Raw genomic sequence first — 22,916 nt, 5'->3', positions numbered from 1 at the left:
CAAGACCATCACTTCCTTCACTGGTTTCCACCACTCGGCCTAATTGCCACTGACTGGGAAGCATATCATCTTTGATGATTACAACATCATTCACTTGAAGGTTACGGCGAGGAATATGCCATTTCTGACGTGCTGCAATGTTGAGAAGGTATTCCTTCTTCCAACGACTCCAAAATTGTTCGATTAGGTATTGAACTCTGCGCCATCTTTTAGTGGCATACACATCTTGTTTTACAAACTTTCCTGGAGGTGGAAGAGCAACATCAGACTTCATCATTATCAGATGGTTGGGGGTCAATGGTTCGAGTGAATTTGGATCATTAATCCCATCTACCGTTAGAGGGCGGCTGTTTACAATGGCCATTGCTTCATAGAACAGCGTTCTGAGTGATGCGTCATCAAGCCTGCCTGGGCCTAAAGCAAGTGTGGCATTGAGTACATTTCGCACAGTTCGTATCTGGCGCTCCCAGACACCTCCAGCATGGCTTGCAGAAGGAGCATTAAAGACAAACTCGCATTGCCTTTCTGTAAGAAAGATCTCTAAGGCATTGGTGTCAATCTCTTTCAGTGATTTTGCAAATAAATTTTTAGCTCCAACAAAGTTAGTGCCGTGGTCACACTGAAGTTTGCGAACTGCTCCTCGGAGGCTGATAAAGCACCTTAGGGCATTGATAAAGGAGTCTGTAGATAGGTCCTCAATCATTTCAATATGGACTGCACGAGATGATAGACAAGTGAATAATAGGCCATATCTCTTAAGCTCCTTACGAGCTCTCTTCACAATAAATGGCCCGAAACAGTCCATACAACAGTACGTGAATGGAGCGGAAACCTCGACACGTTCTCTGGGAAGTTCTGCCATACGCTGTTCTTCAGCTGGTCGTCTGAGTTTCCGACATTGCACACACTTGTGTATGAACTTGGCAACGGACTTACTTCCTCCAATGATCCAGAATCCATTCATTCTTAACTCCATTTGAGTTTGGCTTCTTCCCTGGTGACGAACTTTGGTGTGGTAATGTGACAGAATTAGTTTAGTGATGTGGTTACCTTTTGGAAGTATTACAGGATGTTTTAGATCTTGACTGAGAGATGAGTGTTTTAGCCTCCCACCAAAACGGAGGATCACCCAAAAGCAGTTTCACGGGTGTGTATGGTGTTGCATTTACTACCTGTTCCCACAGGAATTTGGGTCCTGATAACCACATTGATGTAGAGATGGCAGACGCATTAAGCCCTATAGATGCATAATCAGCAGGGTTATCTGTTGTATTTACGTAACACCACTGACTAGGATCTGTGACATCTCGTATCAGCTGCACTCGATTTGCGACAAAAACATGAAACCTACGGGCTTCGTTGTTAATGTATGCTAAAACGACCTGCGAGTCTGTCCAGAAGAACTCTTGGTCAATCTTCATTTCCAGCTCATTTTTTAGCATGACACTCATTCTGGCAGATATGACAGCGGCTGAGAGTTCTAACCTGGGAATGCTTATGACCTTTGTAGGTGAGACCCTGGCTTTAGCCATCACCAGACTGCAGTGGACTTCACTCTTGTCATTTTTGAAGTGGAGGTAGGAACAAGCACCATATCCTACATTACTCGCATCAGAGAAGTGGTGTAACTCTGTTCTGACTATGTCACTGAAGGTATGTGGGTGATGACATCTTGGTATCAATACTTCCTTGAGTTTCAGAAGATCGTTTTTACAATCCACCCATTGAGGACGCAAGTCATCAGGAAGTTCGTTGTCCCATTCAGTACCTCTACGACACAGTTCTTGTAGGATACACTTTCCCTGTAGAATAAATGGGGCGACAAACCCAAGAGGGTCATATAGAGAGGCTATAACAGACAGAATACCACGGCGAGTCAATGGTTGATCCTTAAGGTCGATGCTGAAACTGAATGTGTCATCCTTTGTTGACCATTGAATGCCGAGTACACGTCCAGCTGGTGTTGCTTCAAGATTAAAATCAAGAGGCTTTGATGTTGTTGCCTTTTCTGATGGGTTTAAACAACTCAAAACGTCTTCCTTATTTGAGTTAAATTTGTGAAGCCGTAAACCTCCATGTTTACACACTCTTTGAGCTTGCAATATTAGTTCTTTGGCTTCACTGGTTGAGGGAACACTGGTTAACCCATCATCCACATAAAAGTTCTTCTCAATGAATGCTGAGGCTGAAGGATAGTTAACCTTGTGCTGCTGTGCCAGGTACTTTAGGCCGAAATTAGCACACCCAGGTGAAGACGTGGCACCAAAGAGGTGGACTGCCATGCGATATTCTTGAGGCTCTTTCTCCAAGTCTCCACCCTCCCACCATAAGAATCTCAGGTAATTGCGTTCATCAGGTGGGACGAGAAACTGGTGAAACATCTTCTCTATGTCACAGGTAACTGCAACTGGCTCCTTTCTGAAACGGCACAGCACTCCCACCAAGGAATTGGTTAGATCAGGCCCAGTCAAAAGTGTGTCATTTAGGGATATACCACGAAACTTTGCTGAACAATCGAATACCACCCTCAGCTTGTTTGGTTTCTGAGGGTGGTACACCCCATGGTGTGGGATACCACACTGTCTCTCCACTTAGTATAGCTGGAGCTTGTTCTGCATCACCTTTGATAATCATCTCTTCCATGAAAGCCTTGTAATGATCATAATACTGTTTATTGGACTTGAGCCGTTTCTTTAGGTGTTGTAGTCGAGCGGTTGCTAGCCCTTTGTTGTTGGGTAGTGAGGGTCGGCTGCTGCACTTAAATGGGAGAGGAAGCTCGTAATGTCCATTATCCTTCTGATGAATATTGGCACTGAGGTGCTGTATGAAACGAACATCCTCTTGTGACACACATTTATCCTCATAAGCCTTTTCATTGAAATCTGACTCAAGAATTTTCAGGACATCATTGGGCGATGGGACAGGTATTTCCTTTACTGCAACACGGTGGACAAAACTCTGATTTCAAGGTGTGGATTAGACAGGCCTATAATACTCCACCCAAGCACAGTTCTTTGCGCGAAAGGCTCATTTTCACCACCTATAATGGCTTCCAAGGGAGCTAGAGCAGATGGGCAGTCAAATCCGATTAAAAGTCCGACTTCACAGTTCAAAAGTGGTGACAGCTGACTTGCTAAGTGTCTGAGGTGACTCCACTGAAGTGCTGTGTGCTTGGTGGGAATATACGACTTGTCCACTGGAATGAAGTCTCTTGTGTATGCTTGCTGTAGTGGTATAGAACTTGCAGATTGTAGTCCTCTTACTTTGAGTCCACAGACTCTCTTACTAACAGTGATCGTGTCAGCAGCTGTCATGGTGCTGAGCCTCAATTGCACAGGTTGTGAGACAACATTCAAACTTTCAAGAAGATCTTCCAAGATGAAACTTGAGTCGCTCTGGGTGACAAGTAGAGCATAAGTTAGTACTTCTCTTTGGGGTTCGTCCACTGTAGAGATGAAAACTGGCACAATGCTGGAAGTAGCAGGAGAACATTGAGTGAGTGCGTGGGTCATGACTTTATGAACTTCCTCACTTGCTTGAACATTCGTAGATGCCCCTTTAGGGTCCTTTGAAGGAGCTTTATCCCTTTCTTCATGTAAGCAGGTAGGATGACTTCGACCACACGTACCACATGTATGTCTTCTTCTACAGTCTTTACTCATGTGTCCCTTTCTGAGACATCCGAAACAGAGGTGGGTTTCGTGAACGAAGGCTTTCCTTTCTTCAATAGTCTTTCCAGCAAATGTAGAGCATTGAGCAATGTGATGTTTTCCATCCTTGCAGAAAAGGCACGATGTCTTTGGTTTAGAGCTGTACGTCTCTGGTCTTTTTGAGCTTAAGTCCTTCACCTGAACCTTTGTACTGAGAGCCTTAGCCCACTTGGGGAACCTTTCATCTGTGTTCTTTTGATTCACAAATAGCGCAGAGGTTATAGGGTTACAAGCTATTTTTGCTTCCTTTTGCAGAAATTCTGTGAAGCATTTGAAACTTGGATAGTCACCTGATGTGTCTAGCTCTTCCACCACGATTCGGTTCCACTTTCTCACAATCCATTCGGGGAGTTTCTTTAACAGCTTGTGGTTTTCTTCGGAATCATTTAGGATGGCTAATCCTTTTACGTGAGGAATTGCCTCGACACAACCTTGTAGGAAATCTGTGAAGTCTCGTAATGCCAGTGGGTCATTTGCTCCAATTTTGGGCCATCTCATCAGCTTGTCTCGAAACGCTCTTTGGATGACGAACGAGTTCCCGTACCTTTCCTGTAACGCTTTCCAGGCACCTTGATACGCATCCTCATAATTTCTATAGAAATATCCCTCCACCGCTTTGTGAGCTTCCCCAGCAAGGTAATTCTTCAGATAGAACATTTTCTCACCAGAAGGAAGAGGTTTTCGATCAATGAGGGCCATGAATGACATCTTCCAATTTATGAATTTTAAAGGGTCACCAACAAAGACAGTGGGTTCTGGAACTGGCAGCCGATGTGTGCTTAGTGAGTTTGCTATTGCTTGAGCTAGATTTGCAGTTTCCTGGGGTGATGTAACTTCATATCCTTCACATGATGCATGCTGAGGTAGGAACGACTGTACTTCCGGGTTCAGTTGAGATGTAAGCTCTGTCCTTTGGCAGCCAGTGTGAATGCTCGGGCCTTTGTCATCTTCACAGCGCTGAAGATTGCCTTCCAAATCGTTATGCACTTTTTTTTTTTTTTGCTTATTAACAATTTAATTTATTAAATGGGTTTTAATAAAAATTAGACAAATGACAAAAAACATATGTACAAATAACAGATTACTTAAACAAATACACATTTACAGATACCCAAAAGGGAAATAAATTATTACATACATGAGAAATTAACCAAAAGAGCTCGACAAATAACACGTGACATACGAAATTATATATCACTTTAAAATACAACATGCAAAACACACAATAAAGACACATACCTCGCTCCGCTTGCCAAAGGGTACTAAATGAACCAAAACGTAAAGTGCATCCACCCTTTACAATATATATTTCAAACTTTTCTTCTTCTTCTTCTTCTTCTGATTTTTATTGGCGGATGGCAAACCAACTTTAGGTGCATTTACCGCCACCTACTGGACTGGAGTGTGGAGCGCATAATGGTTTGGAAGATAGATAGATAGATAGATAAATAAATAAATAAATAAATAAATAAATAAATAAAATAAAAATTATTAATACAACTGTGAGTTAAATTTTATTGATCAGTTTTGTTTGTTTTAAGAAAACAACTAATTCCTGGAATATCCTAAACTGTTTTGATTTGTTTCCTAATAGAACCCGAAGGGAGAAATCATTTATACCAAACGATCGTAGTGCTTGAATTAATTTATTTCTTGCTCCTGCATATGCATCACACTCTATAAGTACATGCTCTACTGTTTCTGCTTGACCACACTTATCACAATTTCCATTTTCATGTTTACCCATTTTATATAGACCCTGATTTAATGCACAATGTCCGAGACGCAGTCTTGACATTAAAACATCTTCTTTCCTGTTGCCAAACTTTCTTCTTTCTAGCCCTACGTTCTCTTGAACATAATGAAAGTGTCTACCTTTTGTTCCACTATCCCACTCCTTCTGCCATTTCTTTCTTGTTTCTTTTGCAATTATCCCTTTTACCTCTGTTTTACTCATTGACACTTTAATGTCAATTTCTGCATGCTTTAAGGCCTGTTTAGCCAGATGGTCTACCTCCTCATTTCCTTCCACACCCATATGTGATGGTATCCACAGGAATTTTACCATAATTCCATACTGTCTTATTCTAAATAGACTCTGCATCACTTCAATGATCATATCTTGTCTGGCTGTTGATGTTCCACTTAGCAAGCTATTCAAAACTGAAAGGGAATCTGTACAAATGACTGTTTTTGTTGGCTGTACTTCTTCTATCCACTGGAGTGCTAGAAATATTGCTGTTATCTCTGCAGTAAAAACCGATACGTGGTCTGAAATGCGTTTGTATATTTTGACTTTGAATTGGGGAATATATACTGCTGATGCTGTTCTTCCAGATTCAGGATCTTTGGAGCCATCTGTGTACAGCTTCCAAACACAGCACAGAGTCCATAGTGTTTCGCCCTTTCCGAAAACCACTTTGATATGGTGATAAAATGTTATTCTTCTCGATGATATACACCAATCTGCTCATTACCATACTTTCCATTAGTTTGCAAAGGTTTGAAGTTAATGCAATGGGCCTGTAATTATTTGGTTGAGTATGTTCTTTGCCTGGCTTTGCTATTGGTACTATAACACCATGCTTCCAGTCAGCCGGTAACTTCCCTGACTCCCACAGCTTATTAAAAAGACTTAAGATTATACTTAATGATGACTCTGACAGATGTTTTACCATTTCATAACAGATATCATCTCTTCCTGGTGAAGTTTGTTTGACTCCTGCAAGTGCTTTCTTCAGCTCATATAGAGTAAATTCTGAGTCTAAAGTACATCCAGATGGTCCTTTTTCTTTAAGTAGTTGAGGGTACTTATTCAGGATATGTTCCCTATGCCTCCTCATTTCATCTGACAGATTTGAACTATTGTGCACTTTAGTAAATGTTTCTGCTAGAACCTCTGCTTTTTCGCTGTCTGATATGACTAGTTTATCTTTATATACTAAAACAGGAATGCTGCTATTTCTTTGTTTTCCTCCCATTTTCCTTATCATACTCCAAACTTCATTTATTTCAATATCTTCCCCAATATTGCTGCAAAATTCAGTCCAATAATTTCTCTTAGATGTCCGTATTACTCTTCTCACTATGGCCTGTGTTTTTTTATACTGAATAAATTCATTATAATTGAATGATTTTCTAACTTTCTTAAACGCTTTATTCCTTTTCCTAATTGCCTCACTACACTCCTCATTCCACCATGGGACGGCTTTCTTCCTGATACCAGCCTTCTTCTTACCTATTACCTCTATAGAGGTACTTTGAAGAACTTCACATATCTTAAAATTGAAGTCCTCTACATCGTCCATAGACTTACTAATTTCTGACATTCTGTTACTGCACACCTCTTTAAATTTGTCCCAGTCGGCTGATTTAAATTTCCACCTCGGCATTCTTTCCGTCATAATTTGTGCTACATCTAAACCGATCGTACTGTTGATAGGGAAATGATCACTCCCAACTGTACTGTGATTCAATACTTTCCAATCACATTTTCTTGCTAAACATTCAGAGACTAGAATTAAGTCTAATATTGAGTATTTTCCTTGTGACAAATCAACTCTTGTATAGCCACCATCATTGATGCACACTAATCCTCCCCAATCGAGCATGTCTTCCACAATCAGTCCATTACTATCTGTGTTTGTACTCCCCCATAACGTGTTGTGGGCATTAAAATCACCACACCACACCACTTTATTACTTCCTTTTCCTCCAATATTTTCTAGCTTATCCTTGCTTAACCTGTCACATGGATTGTAAAAGTTAATTATTCTAATACTATATACACCTTCCCATATTTCCACCACTACAACCTCTTGCTCCCCATTTACCTCAACTTTTCTATACCCAATATCTTGTTTAATAAATGTTGCTACCCCACCACCATTTCCTTCGTTTCTATCTTTTCTGATTGAAATGTAACCGTGAATTAAAAAATGTAAGTGAGGTTTCAGCCACGTTTCTTGAACACATATAATGTCCTGACTATTTTCTTGATTTGCGATAAATTTTTTGAATTCTTGACCATTGGCAATTAAACTTCTTGCATTCCATTGCATTATTGTTAACACCATTATGTACCACCACATGTTTGACTGTTTTCTGTCGGACTGATTACTGTTTGTGACTTAAGCTTTTCATTTATCATATCTACTGTAACTTATTCTAATTCCAAGTACTTTTCTGCCGCTCTAATAATGATTTTAATTCTCTCTGTCCTGCTTTCAGTTTGGGCGGAACAATTCACCACTTCTGCTATGAATGCTACGAATGAGACTTTATCAACAATCACTCCACTCTCTTTACTTTGCTCTTTCACCACTGCCTTTTGTTGTGGTACTGTTGTCCTTGTTTCAATTACTTTGGGTGCTTGTTTTACTTTCTTTATAGCCTCAGCATATGATATTCCTTCTGCCACTCTGATATTTTGTATTTTCACTGCATTCTTCCTTACTGAACAACCTCCGTATCCTGCACTGTGCTCTCCTCCACAATTACAGCATTTTGGTTTAATACCTTGCCCACATTTACCATATTCATGCTCACCTCCACACCGTCCAAATTTTTGGCATTTGTAACATCTTAGTGGCGGGGGAACATATGGCCTGACATTGTAGCTCATAAAGCCTAAATATACTCTCTCAGGCAGTTTGTTCTCATCAAAGTTTAACATTACTGAGAGGCTGTCAGTCTTCTCATTATTTCTAAGGCACTTGAGCCGCCTGACATCCTTTACTGTTGCCCCAGATATATTTCTTAAGATTTTCTCAGCTGAAACATCAGTTGGGATCCCTGTTATTACACCTCTAACCCAAGTCTTCTCTTCTGGGATTGAGCATACTACTTTGTGTCCAAGGAGTGATTTTAGTCCCAGGGCCATTTTTTGTTGTCTATCATCTGTACAGAACAAAATCAGTTTGCCATCCCTCAATGTCTTTATACTTTCAACTGTTCCTAATTTTTCTTTAAGTGCTTTTGTCAATTTCAATGGGTTTATGACATTTACGGACTCGGTAGCAAACTTCAGCAAAACTTTATACTCCTCTTTCCTCCTTCTTGTCTGGCGATTTCCCTTTTCACTTTCCGTTTCTGAGATTTGTCCCCAATTTTTCTTTCTTTTCCGAGTTTCTATCAATTTCCATTCATTACCTCCACTATCCTCATCAGCCAATTCTTCCTCCATCTCCGGATCGCTTCCGGATACTACGCTACTTCCTACCATCAGCGCTCCAGTCACAATCCAGCTGTCGCCCTCCGCCTCTCTCCGCTCCGTCTCCCGGGCCCTTTCAAACTTTTGTAAACACCATGTGAGAACCACGATGTGCTCCTCGTCCGCACCTCTTTCTTCTACCTGCGTTACAGCTTACGTTACGTAGAGAGCGTGCGTGCGCGCACACAACACATTTAAAGTGACACACACACATACATATTTTTTGCGGTCATTTACAATTTAGGTTTATGGTTTGACTCCAAATTAACATGGAAAATTCATGTCAAATACATTGAAGAGAAATGCAGCAAAGTACTGAATTTAATGAGATGTATAGTGAGCCAGGAACGGGGAACTGATAAACAATCTATGATCAACATATATTGTACTCTCTTAAGATCTGTTTTGGATTATGGATGCATTATATATGGATCTGCATCAGTTAGTATGCTTAAAAGTTTAGACTTAATTCAGGCATGAGCGTTGAGATGTATTACAGGAGCAAATAAAACAACTCCAATCTCAGCAATGCAAGTGGAAACAGGAATTAGAATTAAGTCGCCAAAAATTAGCTGTTGCTTAATGGACCAGTTTACAAGGGCATAAACATGAACAAAGTACTAAAGAAATTATTGAGGAGAGTTGGGAGACTATAAGCTTAACAGGAAATGTTTTTGTTTGAAAAGCAAAGGACTGGGCTTCAGGAATGTCGCTTGATAACATATCTTTTTCATTAACGGCGACTATTTCCCCAATACCCCCGTGGTTTTTTAGCCAACCGTAAGTTCTCACTCACTCACTCTCACTCATTTTCTACCGCTTTATCCGAACTTTCTCAGGCGTCATCGGACATCAAGGCAGGATACACCCTGGACGGAGTGCCAACCCATCGCAGGGCACACACACTCTCATTCACTCACGCAATCACACACTACGGACAATTTTCCAGAGATGCCATTAAGAACCATACAATTGAATATATTAGAACAGTTTATTTTTCATTTCTCCCATTATACATATAGGAAATGAAAGATCGGATAGAATGGCTAAAGAGTCGCTTAAACTGAACTTCCCCAATATTACTGTTGCATTAAGTAGGATGGAAGGGAAAAGTATCACCAAAGAAGATTGTAATCAGATATGGCAAATGAATTGGAATGAGTGTAAAATGGGAAGGCATTTATATAATATACATAAAACCGTAAGACAAAGTAATGTGACACTAAACTTAAGTAAAGAGGATCAGGTTATTTTATCAAGACTAAGGATGGGACATACTACTTATATCATAGGGAAACACAGTACAGGATTATGTGAATTATGCCAAGTAAAGGAAACAGTTGAACATGGTATTTTTTCCGCCCCAAGTATGATCTGGAAAGGAATGAGTAAATAAGAGAGCTACAAGGAAAAGGCTGCAAAGTATTTACTATCGATAACCTATTAAACATAAAACTTGGAACTGGAAAAATTGTAAGGTTAGTTTTAAAATTCATTAAGCATAGTGGTCTTAGAAATAGAATATAAACATCTTTTGACATACTTCTAGACTGAATTCACTTCACACTCCAGCACAAGTGGTGGCGGTATGCACCATAAAGTTTTTTCCAGGAATTTCACTGGTTGTCTGTGCCTTTCATAGGTTGAGACAACACCATGTCGCAAAGGTTCATACTCTGCAACTGCAGAGAAAGAGTGTCAGGAACAAACTGTAAGGTAGTCTTGTTGCAGGGATACTAAACACTTAAACACTTAGTTTTAAAACTCCTTCTTAGTTTTAACTCAGCTGACAGTCCTGGAAGGATGTCACCAGTTAGCTTGGCAGTGTAACACACAAGTCCAGCCTGAAAGTCAAACTTTGTTTTTTTTTTTTGTTTGTTTGTTTTTTTTTGTTTATGTGACTTTAGTACATGCTTATTTAATGTTGCAAAAGTATTGCGGGAAAAGAATAAATAAAAGATTGAACGGTCTTTGGCACCTCAACTATCTAACTTTCACATTATGTTCCTCTCAAATTTGTGATTTGTTCCACCTGAAAATTGCTTTGTGTATCATATTTAATAAACCAATACAATTTAAATGTTTAAATTAACATGTTTAGTCACACCATTGTAGCACTGTTGCATGCGGTAGGCTATACGGTAAGTAGTGATTGTTCATTTGAAGTTTACTCAAGTGGAAGAATGCAAGTAATAAACTTAGACCTACAAGCACTATGCATTATATTTTGAAAAAGTAGATTATCTTAAAATTAAAACCTTAAATTTTCTCTGAACTCAATGATAAATACATGTTTGACCTTTCGAACGAACCAAAAAAAAACAACTAGAAAATCGCATTCATGTAGATTTAGTATGGTGATTTTATTTCTTTGCCTACATTGACGCTGATGCATTAAGAGGAGGGGGTCCCCCGTACCAAGATGGCGGCTCTACTGACGCATTCGTTCCAATGTACTGCTGTACCCAAGGCGACATCTAGTGTATGTCTAGTGTAGTGTATATATGCCAGCCTCACTGCCTTGGTGGAAAAGGGGAGCCCGACTTTCTAGCCCACTCCGCTTTAGTTATTTTGGCTTTTCCTTTCATAAATCATGGAGGCTGTGCGTTTATCTTGTGTGTTTGTGTGGATCTTTGCGGCTGTCATTTCTATGAAATGTGAGTAAAATTGTCAAATTGTAAGCGAACTTTTGTTCTGATTATGTGCAATGCTTCATACTCAGTGGATTCTGATAACGAATGAATGAATGAATGACGTCCCCCGGAGTGATGGAAAGTTTTTTAAATCGTGATTATAGTGACTTTAGTTGTGATTGTCGTGATTTTAAATCATGATTATCATTAAATCACGTATTTAAGTTATACTTGATCATTTCATGAACTTCCTACTAAAGAACATTCTCCCCGGGAAAATGTAACTATAAGGGAATAAGCCCTTATAGGTGAGAGAGGTCAAAATGATCAGCTGTCATACACAAATTCGATGCACCAGATAGACAGTGGAGTTCAAAAAGGACATGCTGAGACAGAAATTGTGTATGCTGTTGTAAGATGCTGAGGTCGAGGAGCAGTATAGTGTTGATCTCATTCAAAAGAAGTTCTTCCGGTCTGTCAGTACTGGCTTCATAAGTGACCACATAAAATTTCATTTGAAAGTTGACCTGGAAAACCAATGTATTAAAGATGATGAGCTCATTGAGAGGATGAATGATGCTGCAGGTATTGAAATTGAGAGACAACAAGAAACACTACAGAAATGAATAAAAATGCTGCAAAATACTTCAGTGCGCTTTGTCATTTTTGCAGGGAGTTAAGGGAGATCCAATAAAGAACATATGAAACAGCAGAAAGTCAAAAAATTTTACAATTTTTGTTAATCTCCCTATAGTGACACATAAACCGACACATACTGTATGTGACAGAGTTCAAATCCCAGCACTGTCTAGCTGACCCTTATCCTCCCTCAATTGATCTAGATAAAAGTAAGGATCAATCCAAAGGTCCACTATGGTTTTATCCACTAAAAATTCACTATGCCACCCTTAAATCCATGTATATACCCTTTTATATGCATGGTTACTCTGTGTGTGTGTGTGTGTGTGTGTGTGTGTGTGTGTGTGTGTGTGTGTGTGTGTGTGTGTGTGTGTGTGTGTGTGTGTTTCTTTTTCTCCCTCCACAGGCTCCACATCAATTTTAAGGCCTTAATGCTCATGTACCTTGTCTTCTTGACTAGAACAGCATCCCCCTACTTCCAATCCTAATCAAAACTGCAGAATCTGTTACTATCTTTAAATTACTTTTTTTTTTTAAATCTATGCTCACACTTGTTGCATTTACTGTACACCTATACTCATTTGTGCCCTTGTCTCTTCTTCCAGTAAATTAAAAATCTTGTATTTTAGCACTGCAGTAAACATATATTTACATTGATGTTTTGGTTTTACTAACATTTTAATAATTGTGATAAAGTCCAAATTTAAAAAAACAGACAGACAGACAGACAGACAGACAGACAGACAGACAGACAGATAGATAGATAGATAGATAGATAGATAGATAGATAGATAGATAGATAGATAGATAGATAGATAGATAGATAGAAAAAACAGACATTAATGCAGTAGACACGTGGAGTTAAATGATGTTAAAAGATATTCGCACACTATGTTCCCCAAAAGTATGTGGACCCCTGACCGTAATTCCCACATGTGAATGTGAAACACACCAATTGTATAGAATGCCTTTGTATCCTTTTGAGATAGAAGATTTTCATTTACTGGAGGTTTTAACTTGATCATATATTTTATGGACTCTCATAAAACAGGTTTGAGAAAGCTGGAATCCCAATTTTTTTTTGGTCCTTGGTCCAAAAACAAAATCCGGACAAACAAACACCTGCAACATTATGCAACACCTGAAGCATTATGAGATAAACACACAAATGACCATAATATCATGTATTAGTATTATGATTGTATAATATTTGAACACATTTAATATTTAAACTTCAAATTAAAAGTAATAATAAAATAATAAAATTAAACAATAATAAAAAAATAAATAAAAAGAAGCTGTTTGGTGAGTCGGTGTATGATAGGGGATTTTCCAGCTCTTACATAGGCGGACTTAAGCCTGTATTGTGATCTCTGCGCCAAGACACGCCCCGTTCAGCTAATTCAACATAGAACCCGAGGCAGACGTAACGGCAGGTATGTCAACCTTTATCATAATCATAACCGATCTTTCAATCGCTTTCGGCTAATGTCAGACGGAGTTAAACCTGTCATGTTCTTAACTTCCTTTTCCTATGTAGCACAGGTCATGGAGGTGCGTTTATTTTGTGTGTTTGTATTGATGGCGAACTGTGCGGCTGCCGTTTCTATGAAATGTGAGTAAAATTGTCAAATTGTAAGCGAACTTTTGTTCTGATTATGTGCAATGCTACTCAGTGTATTCTGATAACGAATGAATGATTGAATTAATGACGTCCCCCGGATCCTCCCGAGTGATGTAAAGTTGTTTAAATCGTGATTTTAAATCCGTGATGTTCATTTCATGATCTTCCTACTAAAGAACATTCTCCAAAGGAATATGTTTCTCTAGACATCCACAGGTCTGATTACAGAAGGCATTTAAAACTGTTCATTTTTAATTGTACAAAATTGAATGATCATTTTATATAAATAAATAAATAAATAAATAAATAAATAAATAAATAAATAAATAAATAAATAAATAAATAAAAACTACTTGACAGTAAGAAAAAGCTGGAGAACTTCCCAGCAAATGTTATTATGGTGATCTGTTTACCAAGTAAGTTCATACCATCTACACGTTTGTGATGTTTTCAATCATTTGTTTCAGGCTGCTCTCTGACCAGCCAGAATATCTCCTATGTCTGTAAGGCCATCAGAACAGTCAGAGGATACAGTTTAAGTGTTCCTGGAAGTGTGCCATCCGGATGCCTGAAAGAATGTGAGCACGGCTGGTACAGTAAGGTGAGCCTGTCATAGAGAAAGCTGTGCTTTTGGTTTTTCTTTTGTTTTGTTTTGTTTTTGTTGAAGTGAGTTCCTCTAAGCAAGAAACATTGTGCATTATAGAACAACACCTTAATGGTCGACTCAAAATTAGAGGCTTTTCATAGAAACCTGACCACAACCACCTGTTTGGATGAAGCATACTGGAGAATGGACTGTCACTGCTCTGGAAAAGTAAGCATTTTTTTACAGATTGTATAACAACATGGAAAGGAAAGTACACGATCTGGCATTGTACAGTGAAACCTGTATCAGTTCAGAATTTAGGGAGGTACAACAGCAATATGGAGTTCAGATTGGTCTCTAAGGACAGAAATATCACCTTATGACTTATGACTTGTGCTGCGTGACATGCTGCTGAGGGAAATTTATATATAAAATATATACCATGGGTACTATCCTGAAATTGGGGGGGGGGGGGCCTGTGCAATTAAATTAAAATTAATAATTTTAATTTAATAGTATTTAAACATGCCTTTTTAACTCAATACAACGCTAACTCAATGAGAACCCTGAGCATGTTTCTTTGCAAAGAGACGGTTCCATCTGGGGTAATAGGAGACAATGACACACCCGAAGTGTGTTGCTTATGTCCAGTTTATTCCGTTGTTTTGTTTTGGTTGCCATCACTACAGAAATCCCCGCTTCACACAGATAGCATGTCGGAAATGGCAATAGGGATGTAAGTGCTGTGCTGGCAATCTCAGGGTATTCCGCCATGACTTTAATCCAGAACACCGGCAGAGTTTCTAACTTTCTAACGACGTCTGTTTTGTGCTCATTTTTGCTAATTTGGGGGTTAAATTTGAGCAAACACAATATACACTTACACCAAGCACTGTTAAACATGAGAAAGTACCGGTGAACAGAGAGAAGAGCGATACACAACTTCTCTACACCAAAGCTACAACGCCACTGCCGCTTGCAGCGGCTCAACTCTAGACGTCACCTAAACCCGGCCCGAGATCACGAAATTTTGCGCATGCGTGGTATTGGTGCGGCTTTAGGTGTCATCTCTCAGCTCCCGGTTAACCTCTCGTCCATGGAAAGTCGCACAAACCCGAGAGAAATACAACACAGTAAATAAAATGTAAGGTTAACTTGAATAAATGGAGTGACACTAATAAAATTCACAATGTGTTCAGTAAGTTCAGTAAGCCTATTAACTATGCTGATGTACTTCTTTTTTAGGCCGATTTTGAGGTTTCCTATAGAGGTAAGTGGTTTGTTAGTGATGAATCTGGAGACAGACTTATTTGCAAAGCTTACTAAAATGATCTAAATTGAATAGACATACAAAGTAAACATTGATTGTATATTTATGCGGTATATGTATGTTGTATATACTGTTTTCTTTTAGCTGTTCAAAGGCCTGCAGATTTAACTGGGACTGCAGGCTTATACGATGGAAAATGTAAGTTATGTTCACATGGGTTTTAAGTGTCAAATAAGTTAGAATGTATTGCTAAGTGAATGAATGAATGAATGAATGAATGAATGAATGAATGAAAAGAAACAATTACACACAAAAAGTGAGTTATGTAGTGTTTGCTAAAAATACTATGCATCTGTCATTCAAAGTATAAACCAAAGAAACACTTCAAGATTCTCTCCAAGTCTGTGGGTGACTTTAACTCACTAGTCACTGATCAGAGCCACATACTGTCGCCCAAGGCTCTCAGCCATATGCTTGTGCAGCCATGCTGAACAAATCCTACAGTACCAAGGGGAAAGGGGGTGAGTTTGAGACACTTTAAGGTCAGAAAGCAATGCCAAGTGGCCAGTGACCTCATCATGCCATGGGACCATGATGACAGTGTCACATGTGTACAGATTCTCCATATTCAGAAAATACAACTTGCTATAATGTAAGACCTATCTTCCTGCCTGTTTTGAGACACTGTCACATCCTGACCTGTCCAACCAATAGAGGGATGATCAGGTGTATGCACTCTACCCTTAAAATTAGGCTCAAAATGTCTAGTCTGACTGACGAATTCATCAGCAGTTATGAATTACATACATACATGCACATATATATTCTGTTGCGGTCCTTTGTGTTTAGAAGGGGTGAAACAGAAAAAGTAAAGACATGACTTGACACAAAAGTATTTGTAAGAAATACAGTATTACTGTCACTTTGTAGTACAGCATGGTGCCCACAACAAAATGTCCAGATTGTAAAGGAAGATTCTTTTTAGACCTTGTATGTAACTCATGTTCTCTGAACAGCATGCAGTAACTGGTTGCCCTTTATCTTTTGTGTTAGTACATTTGCTGTGGCTCCTATGCATACCTGTGTTCATTGGGCCGTGAAGTGGTAAGTTATCAAATCTTCTGAAAAACTAATTGATGGTTTAAACATGGATGTAATAATAGGATTCAATAATATGAAATGATGTAAAACAGCATTAATTGGACTTAGCTTGAGGTGTAAAGGCAAATCAGTCTATCATTTGGTACATCAATTTCTTGGCTTACATCTGTCAAGAAACAAAAAAGTAAAACAGTTAAAAACTGATACTGCCATTGAAAATGGAAGAACTTGACAAATAAAGGTGCAACAAGATCAACCTCAAGATCTGTCCACATCTTATATTGCCTCTCTGTTGCCTTTGACACTGTGAGCTATAATATCCTCCTGTTAACTCTCTCTGGTCTAGGCATCAGTGGTACTTCTCTGTACTGGGTGGAGTCCTGTCTCTCAGGGTGATCCTTCAAGGTTTCATGGAGAAGAAAGTGTCTGAATCCCAGCAACTCAGGCTTCTCACATTATACTGTAGTCAAGGCCTTTCTTGACTACAAGAAATCTACACTCATGCATTTATTTAACTAACCACTAAAGCTCCCACCTCTATTGTATGCACTTTGCTCCTCTTTCACTCTTTCCCTTTTTTATATATTGCTTTGCTTGTTTTTACCTTTTTTTGTAAGTTACCTTGAATAATTGAGTAAATGTAACGATGCACAAAATTATTTCTGCTAATGTAGCTCATCCACCTCAAAGTTTGATGTTTTGTGTATGTTGAGATGCTGTAAACTCACCACAGTCATAAAAGTTATTATATAAGCTACTAAATCCTTTCTTAAACCAGTAAGGTCTAAAATGTCAGAAGATTAGTATGTATAACTATTACACCTAACAGCAGTAACCATTGGCTGGATATTACAATTACATTTGATTATTTGTATATTTATAATCACACCCTCCAGTGTCACCAGTGTTTTCTATAATTAAAGTTCCGTAAAGCTGCTTTGAGACAATGTCAATTGAAAAGAGTGCTATACAAATAAACTTGAGTTGAATTGAATTGAATTGAATTGAATTGAAAGTTTTGTGGAAAAAAAAATGTACTTATGTCTCTGGAGCACGTGGAGCTTGTTTACATGAACTACAAATATAGTGTAAATAAAACACATGCCACACAATCGGTGTGGTTTTCCAGGTATACATCTATTCATGAAGTTATCTAATTTTATTTTACTGAATTAGAAATTGTTACCATACACAGATTTACAGCAACCAGCTAACTTGCTAACAAGTGGCATATACAAGCAAATGACAGACAATAGCAAGAGAAAATTTCCTCCGGTTTCCTCCCCCGGTCCAAAGATATGCATGGTAGGTTGATTGGCATCTCTGGAAAATTTTCCATAGTGTGTGAGTGAATGAGAGTGTGTGTGTGCCCTGCGATGGGTTGGCACTCTGTATCCTGCCTTGATGCCCGAAGACGCCTGAGATAGGCACAGGCTCCCCGTGACCCGAGAATAGTTTGGATAAGCGGTAGAAAATTAATGAATGAATGGTTTATTGCCAGGTGATAAGATTTCAACTAATTGCCCATTCAGCATAGTATTCAAGTAAATTTGTCCAGAACTGAATAAAACAAACATTAGAGTTGGGTGTAGGTATTTAGAAAAGTCCTTTCAGTGCTGTGACAGGCTATAATATGACCATGTGTGCAATAGAACATGCCTGGGCATATTCCATTTCTTCTTGATGGTGGCTACATTGGCTCAAACAATTATCAAACAATATTTTTATATACTATGCATCCTCAGAAAAGTCAAATCATAAGATCTCATACTAGAAAGTCTTCTATTGTTTTTGCTCAGACAGATTTCTGTGCTTTAATTCCTGAGGATTTTAATGCAGAGCATTTATGAGTACTCTATGCCAAAAATAGACAGATGCCTCACTTTCTTTCTTTCAATTTTAAGACAGCATTTACTGTTTAACGTAATCTAATTTTTTTAGGATGACAAAGCCAAAACCTTTGTAGATGATCAGATTTGATCCAGCCTTTACAGATTCAAAATGACAACACAATGACTTTTTTCTTTTGGTCACACCTTCAATGCTTATACAGTATAGCCAGCAAAACTGAGTCGGTAGGTCAGAATATCAGTTGTGCACAGGGGCACATAGTAACTCTGTTAGAGCTTAACTCTGCTATTTAAAGTTAGTCATGGAATTTATCATTTTATTTATTGCAGTATAAATAACAGGCCAAGAAAAACAGACAGGGATGTACCTGTAATCAGAGGCAAGTCAAATAGAGATATAGCTGGGAGCTATCCAAAGTTGTTACAGTATGTGATGCTCCATAGAGCACTATCAATACCTTTAGAGAGCATCTACCATATACTATGGCTTGTGTTTCAAGTAAATGGGTAAAACAGTGAAAGGACCATGTATGCATATATGAATTCACAGATAGGCTACACAAACACACAAAAAAAAAAAAAAAAAAAAAAACCAGACTTTAAAACAATAAAAGCTTCCCTGTCACTAGCAAAAACACAAAGGCCAAGCCACCTCAGACTGCCCCATGCTACAGTACATCTAATAAATGGGTTTTTAACAAGGCCTTAAACACAACCAGCGACTTTGCTTCATGTTCTATTTATTTGTAGCTATTTTTATTCTAATCTATTTAAGTTAAATGTTCATTCTTACACAATGTTGTAGTTTATCTTGTATGTTTTTAATTTAAATCCGATTAATTTAATGAATGGGGATTTTAAGATGTCTTATGTTCATGTTAGTACTTACACCTCAGATGTTACACCTTTGTGTCTAATGTGAGTCTAATGCGTCTCATGCATCCAAGTTATGAAAAGGACGGTCATCTCCATGTTCTTTCCGGTTTATAAAATGTTCTTTTTGACCTTCACATGTCTCACACATCCTGTGCTATTACTCTGATTTGAAGTCATTTTGAAAACTGTTCAGCCTAGAAGTATAGAGTAGTTTAATATACAGTAGGTCTAACATCATTGTCGTTGAACTCGAACGGAGACACCTGCTGCTTTATACAAGATCTATGGTGGTCTGATTTGACCCTAATAATTTCGTGAAACATTTTAAATCCTTGTTATAACCTCCTTGTTACAGTTTGCGCAAGCCACAGCACTCTTGGGACGATATTGTGAACGGTGCGTAAAGAAGGCATCTTTACCTTAGGTAGGATCCCGCACCCTTATTGTCGCGGATAGCTAACCATCCCCTGAAGAGTTAACTTTGACCGTTGTCACCTCAGATTTTCTCATTGGGGATAAATACAAACACATTTAAATATATCATATATGAACTTTGAATGTTGTATTCTATTTATCTTTACATTATTCTTTATAATAACCTTTTGTTCCATGTTTATGTTCTGTAAAGTTGCTTTGAGACAATGTTAGTTGTCTAATATAATAATATTCTAACATATATATATATAAATTAGAATCGGATTGAATCGAATTGAATTGTGTCTGGAAGTAAATCCGTAAAAAAGAATATTTAAATATAATATATTTGAATATTTATTTGCGTGCGTGAATCCATCTAACGTAAATTCCGCCTGCCTCGACAAGGGCGTGTCCATTTTGCCTCATACGAACTGAATATGATCAAAGTGAAATGATCTATAATGTAAACCGGCTATAAATATTGCATAGATCAACTTTTAACGTCTCTATCAATCACATGTCTTTTAAAGGCTTTTTGAATACCATGCATTTTTTTTTTTTTTTATGATCTACTCAAGTGTCAAGTCAAGATGCTTTTATTTCCATTTCAACCATATCTCCAGGGCCATGGTGATACATAAAACACAGACAGAGCTACATGGAACAAAGAGCTAAGGACTTCAATTAGTTAGTCCTAGACACATTAAATGCATCTGTGCAAACAGTGCAATACAAAAGATCTACATTGTATTATGTACATCACTCATGCAATATTATGTAAATCAGTTAGAGTTGACGTTGTGTATGAAATGTGTTGTATGTGCTATTAGAATTTGACCAAGAGAGAATGCGAGAACTAAGAGAGTTCTAAGGGATGATAACCTTTAGTTAACTGCAGTTGAAAAGCCCTATATTGTACTTAGTAAAAGCTAATCACTGCCAAACTTTTGTTTAGAATGTTCTCCGGAGAAAGCCGTCACCTGTTACCACGGTGGCAACGCTTCTTTAGATACTCGTGCATTGTATGACCAGTATCACAATGACGAGTGTCACTGGACTATTAAGAAATATATATATATAAATATGTACAAATATTGCAGTGGTAAATGGATGAAGTAGTCACTATCCACATTCATGTGTTTTCTTATGCTGTTTTTTCACATGTAGGATGGCACAGTTATGCGCAAATTAACAACATCTACAAGTATAAATGTCCAATGCACTTCGCCTGAGATTCACTTTAGCATAAACTGCATCATTCCAATGGTAGACTGTCTAATAACATCATTATTTTATTTCTCTTTATACTGTTTAATAGCTCCATATACTATTTGATTTAATTGATTTGTATCTTGTGACTTTCTTCAGCGTGTTGGCATCTGCATTTGCTACAAGTGTGAGTACCCATCTACTTACATTTAATTTCCCTTAATTGGGGAGGGAAAAACTCATCAAATGCTGTTTTACATGATTGAATCCATGTTTTCTGTCTTTCTGTAGTAAACACCAAATAACTACAAAGTTATGGAGCAAGTGAGTACAACAGAAATACATTAATTTGGCACACTCAGTTTCTGTGACATATCACAGAATTATGGATTATCGACATAGTATATCAATAGGATAAAATAATTTGTCATTCACTGTTGTTGAAAATCTGTTTTACATTTGAAATCTGACCAATGATTTACTTATAATCCTGAATACCTCATTGTATAATTATCTTGGGTTTTAGCTCGCAATCACATTCGGTGGGAAGTGGTCCTTTCTCTGTGTGTGTTGTGGTGGATCTTTTGGTGCTGGTGCTGGAACTGACTAATAAAGTAAGTATAAAATTGTGACATTGTAATGTTAGTGTATGTATTATTAAACAAATGTAGGTCTTAGTTGTGTGATGTTAGTGTATGTATTATAAAACACAGTTACTAAAAATACTTAGCATCATTTATTTTCTCTATTTTGTACAGTATGGTGTTGTAACTCAGAGCCCGTCTCCAAGTCGACACATGGCAGGGTGTCCTCCTCTCTTAGACTTTTTGGTTACTAAAGACTGTTTTAGTTTAGACTTAACTGTTAACTCTATAATTACTACAAAAAACACTGAGAAAACTCCTCAGACCTGGATGAGAATGAGCAAACTTCTTTATTGTGGTCAATCAGCCAACAATCTTCTAAGAGAAATTGCCAAGTTGAAAGTAACAAATGAAAACCCCAAAAAGAGCATGCCATGCAAAAATCAATCAAAAACAAAAACTCTCGCGACGTTCTTGCAAACGTAAAAAACACACACCACACACGCACACACACGCGCGCACACACACGCGCGCGCACACACACCAGACACGCACACACACGCGCGCGCGCACAAACACACCACACACGCGCGCACACGCGCGCGCACGGGGCTGCCTCCTTCATCTGGCCAGAAGAATTTGACACACACACCGTCACCCCTGAGCCCCAGATATCTTCTCAATATATACCCTGGCGCTCCTAGGAGCCTCCTCTTTGGTTCCCAGTATTTCTTGGAGTCCCACGGTGCCATATCACCTTATTTACCGGCATCACCTCCTATGTTTTCTAAATACACTGACCTAATTTCCCCTTATTTCCCATCATCTTTTTCCCATATGCCCATTTATGGATTTTCCTCCCCTTAGTTCTCAGGACCTAGGTCTGTGAACCAATGTGTTTTTCATTCTACATAACAAGTTATAGTTATGGGCTAAGGTCTGAGAACCCTGGTCTTTTTCATTCTACATAACAATTTATGAGCTAAGGTCTGGGAACCATGGTCTTTTCCATTCTACATAACAATTTTCTATTTGTTATTACAAATGTGCTCAAAAGAGCCTTAATTCCTGGTCAAAGTGGAGGATTAATCCTTTTTTTTTACAGGTACAATGAGCAAGTTTCCTCATTTTATTTCTTGCTATTATATATGATTTCTGATTATATAATTGATTGATTATATGTTAGTTTTATTTATTTGAATTAT

The 22,916-nt window shown here is 38.2% G+C and overlaps 1 protein-coding gene and 1 long non-coding RNA gene across 2 annotated transcripts; one reads left to right on the top strand and one right to left on the bottom strand.

Moving 5' to 3' along the window:
* Nucleotides 1–1,046: 1,046 nt before the first annotated feature.
* Nucleotides 1,047–2,399, bottom strand: LOC125140835. The gene has a single exon (XM_047810974.1). It carries the CDS (start codon nt 2,379–2,381, stop codon nt 1,047–1,049), a length of 1,335 nt encoding a protein of 444 aa, XP_047666930.1. The 5' UTR covers nt 2,382–2,399.
* An 18,540-nt stretch (nt 2,400–20,939) lies between these two features.
* Nucleotides 20,940–21,986, top strand: LOC125140836. The gene is made up of 4 exons (XR_007140097.1): nt 20,940–21,184; nt 21,287–21,314; nt 21,419–21,451; nt 21,654–21,986. It is a non-coding gene; the product is annotated as an uncharacterized LOC125140836 (long non-coding RNA).
* Nucleotides 21,987–22,916: the final 930 nt, after the last annotated feature.

Source organism: Tachysurus fulvidraco, chromosome 3, assembly GCF_022655615.1.
Source record: "Tachysurus fulvidraco isolate hzauxx_2018 chromosome 3, HZAU_PFXX_2.0, whole genome shotgun sequence".
Taxonomy (NCBI): Eukaryota; Metazoa; Chordata; class Actinopteri; order Siluriformes; family Bagridae; genus Tachysurus; species Tachysurus fulvidraco.
The sequence above is the reverse complement of the archived record's forward strand: the minus strand, read 5'-3'. Positions and strand labels throughout refer to the sequence as shown.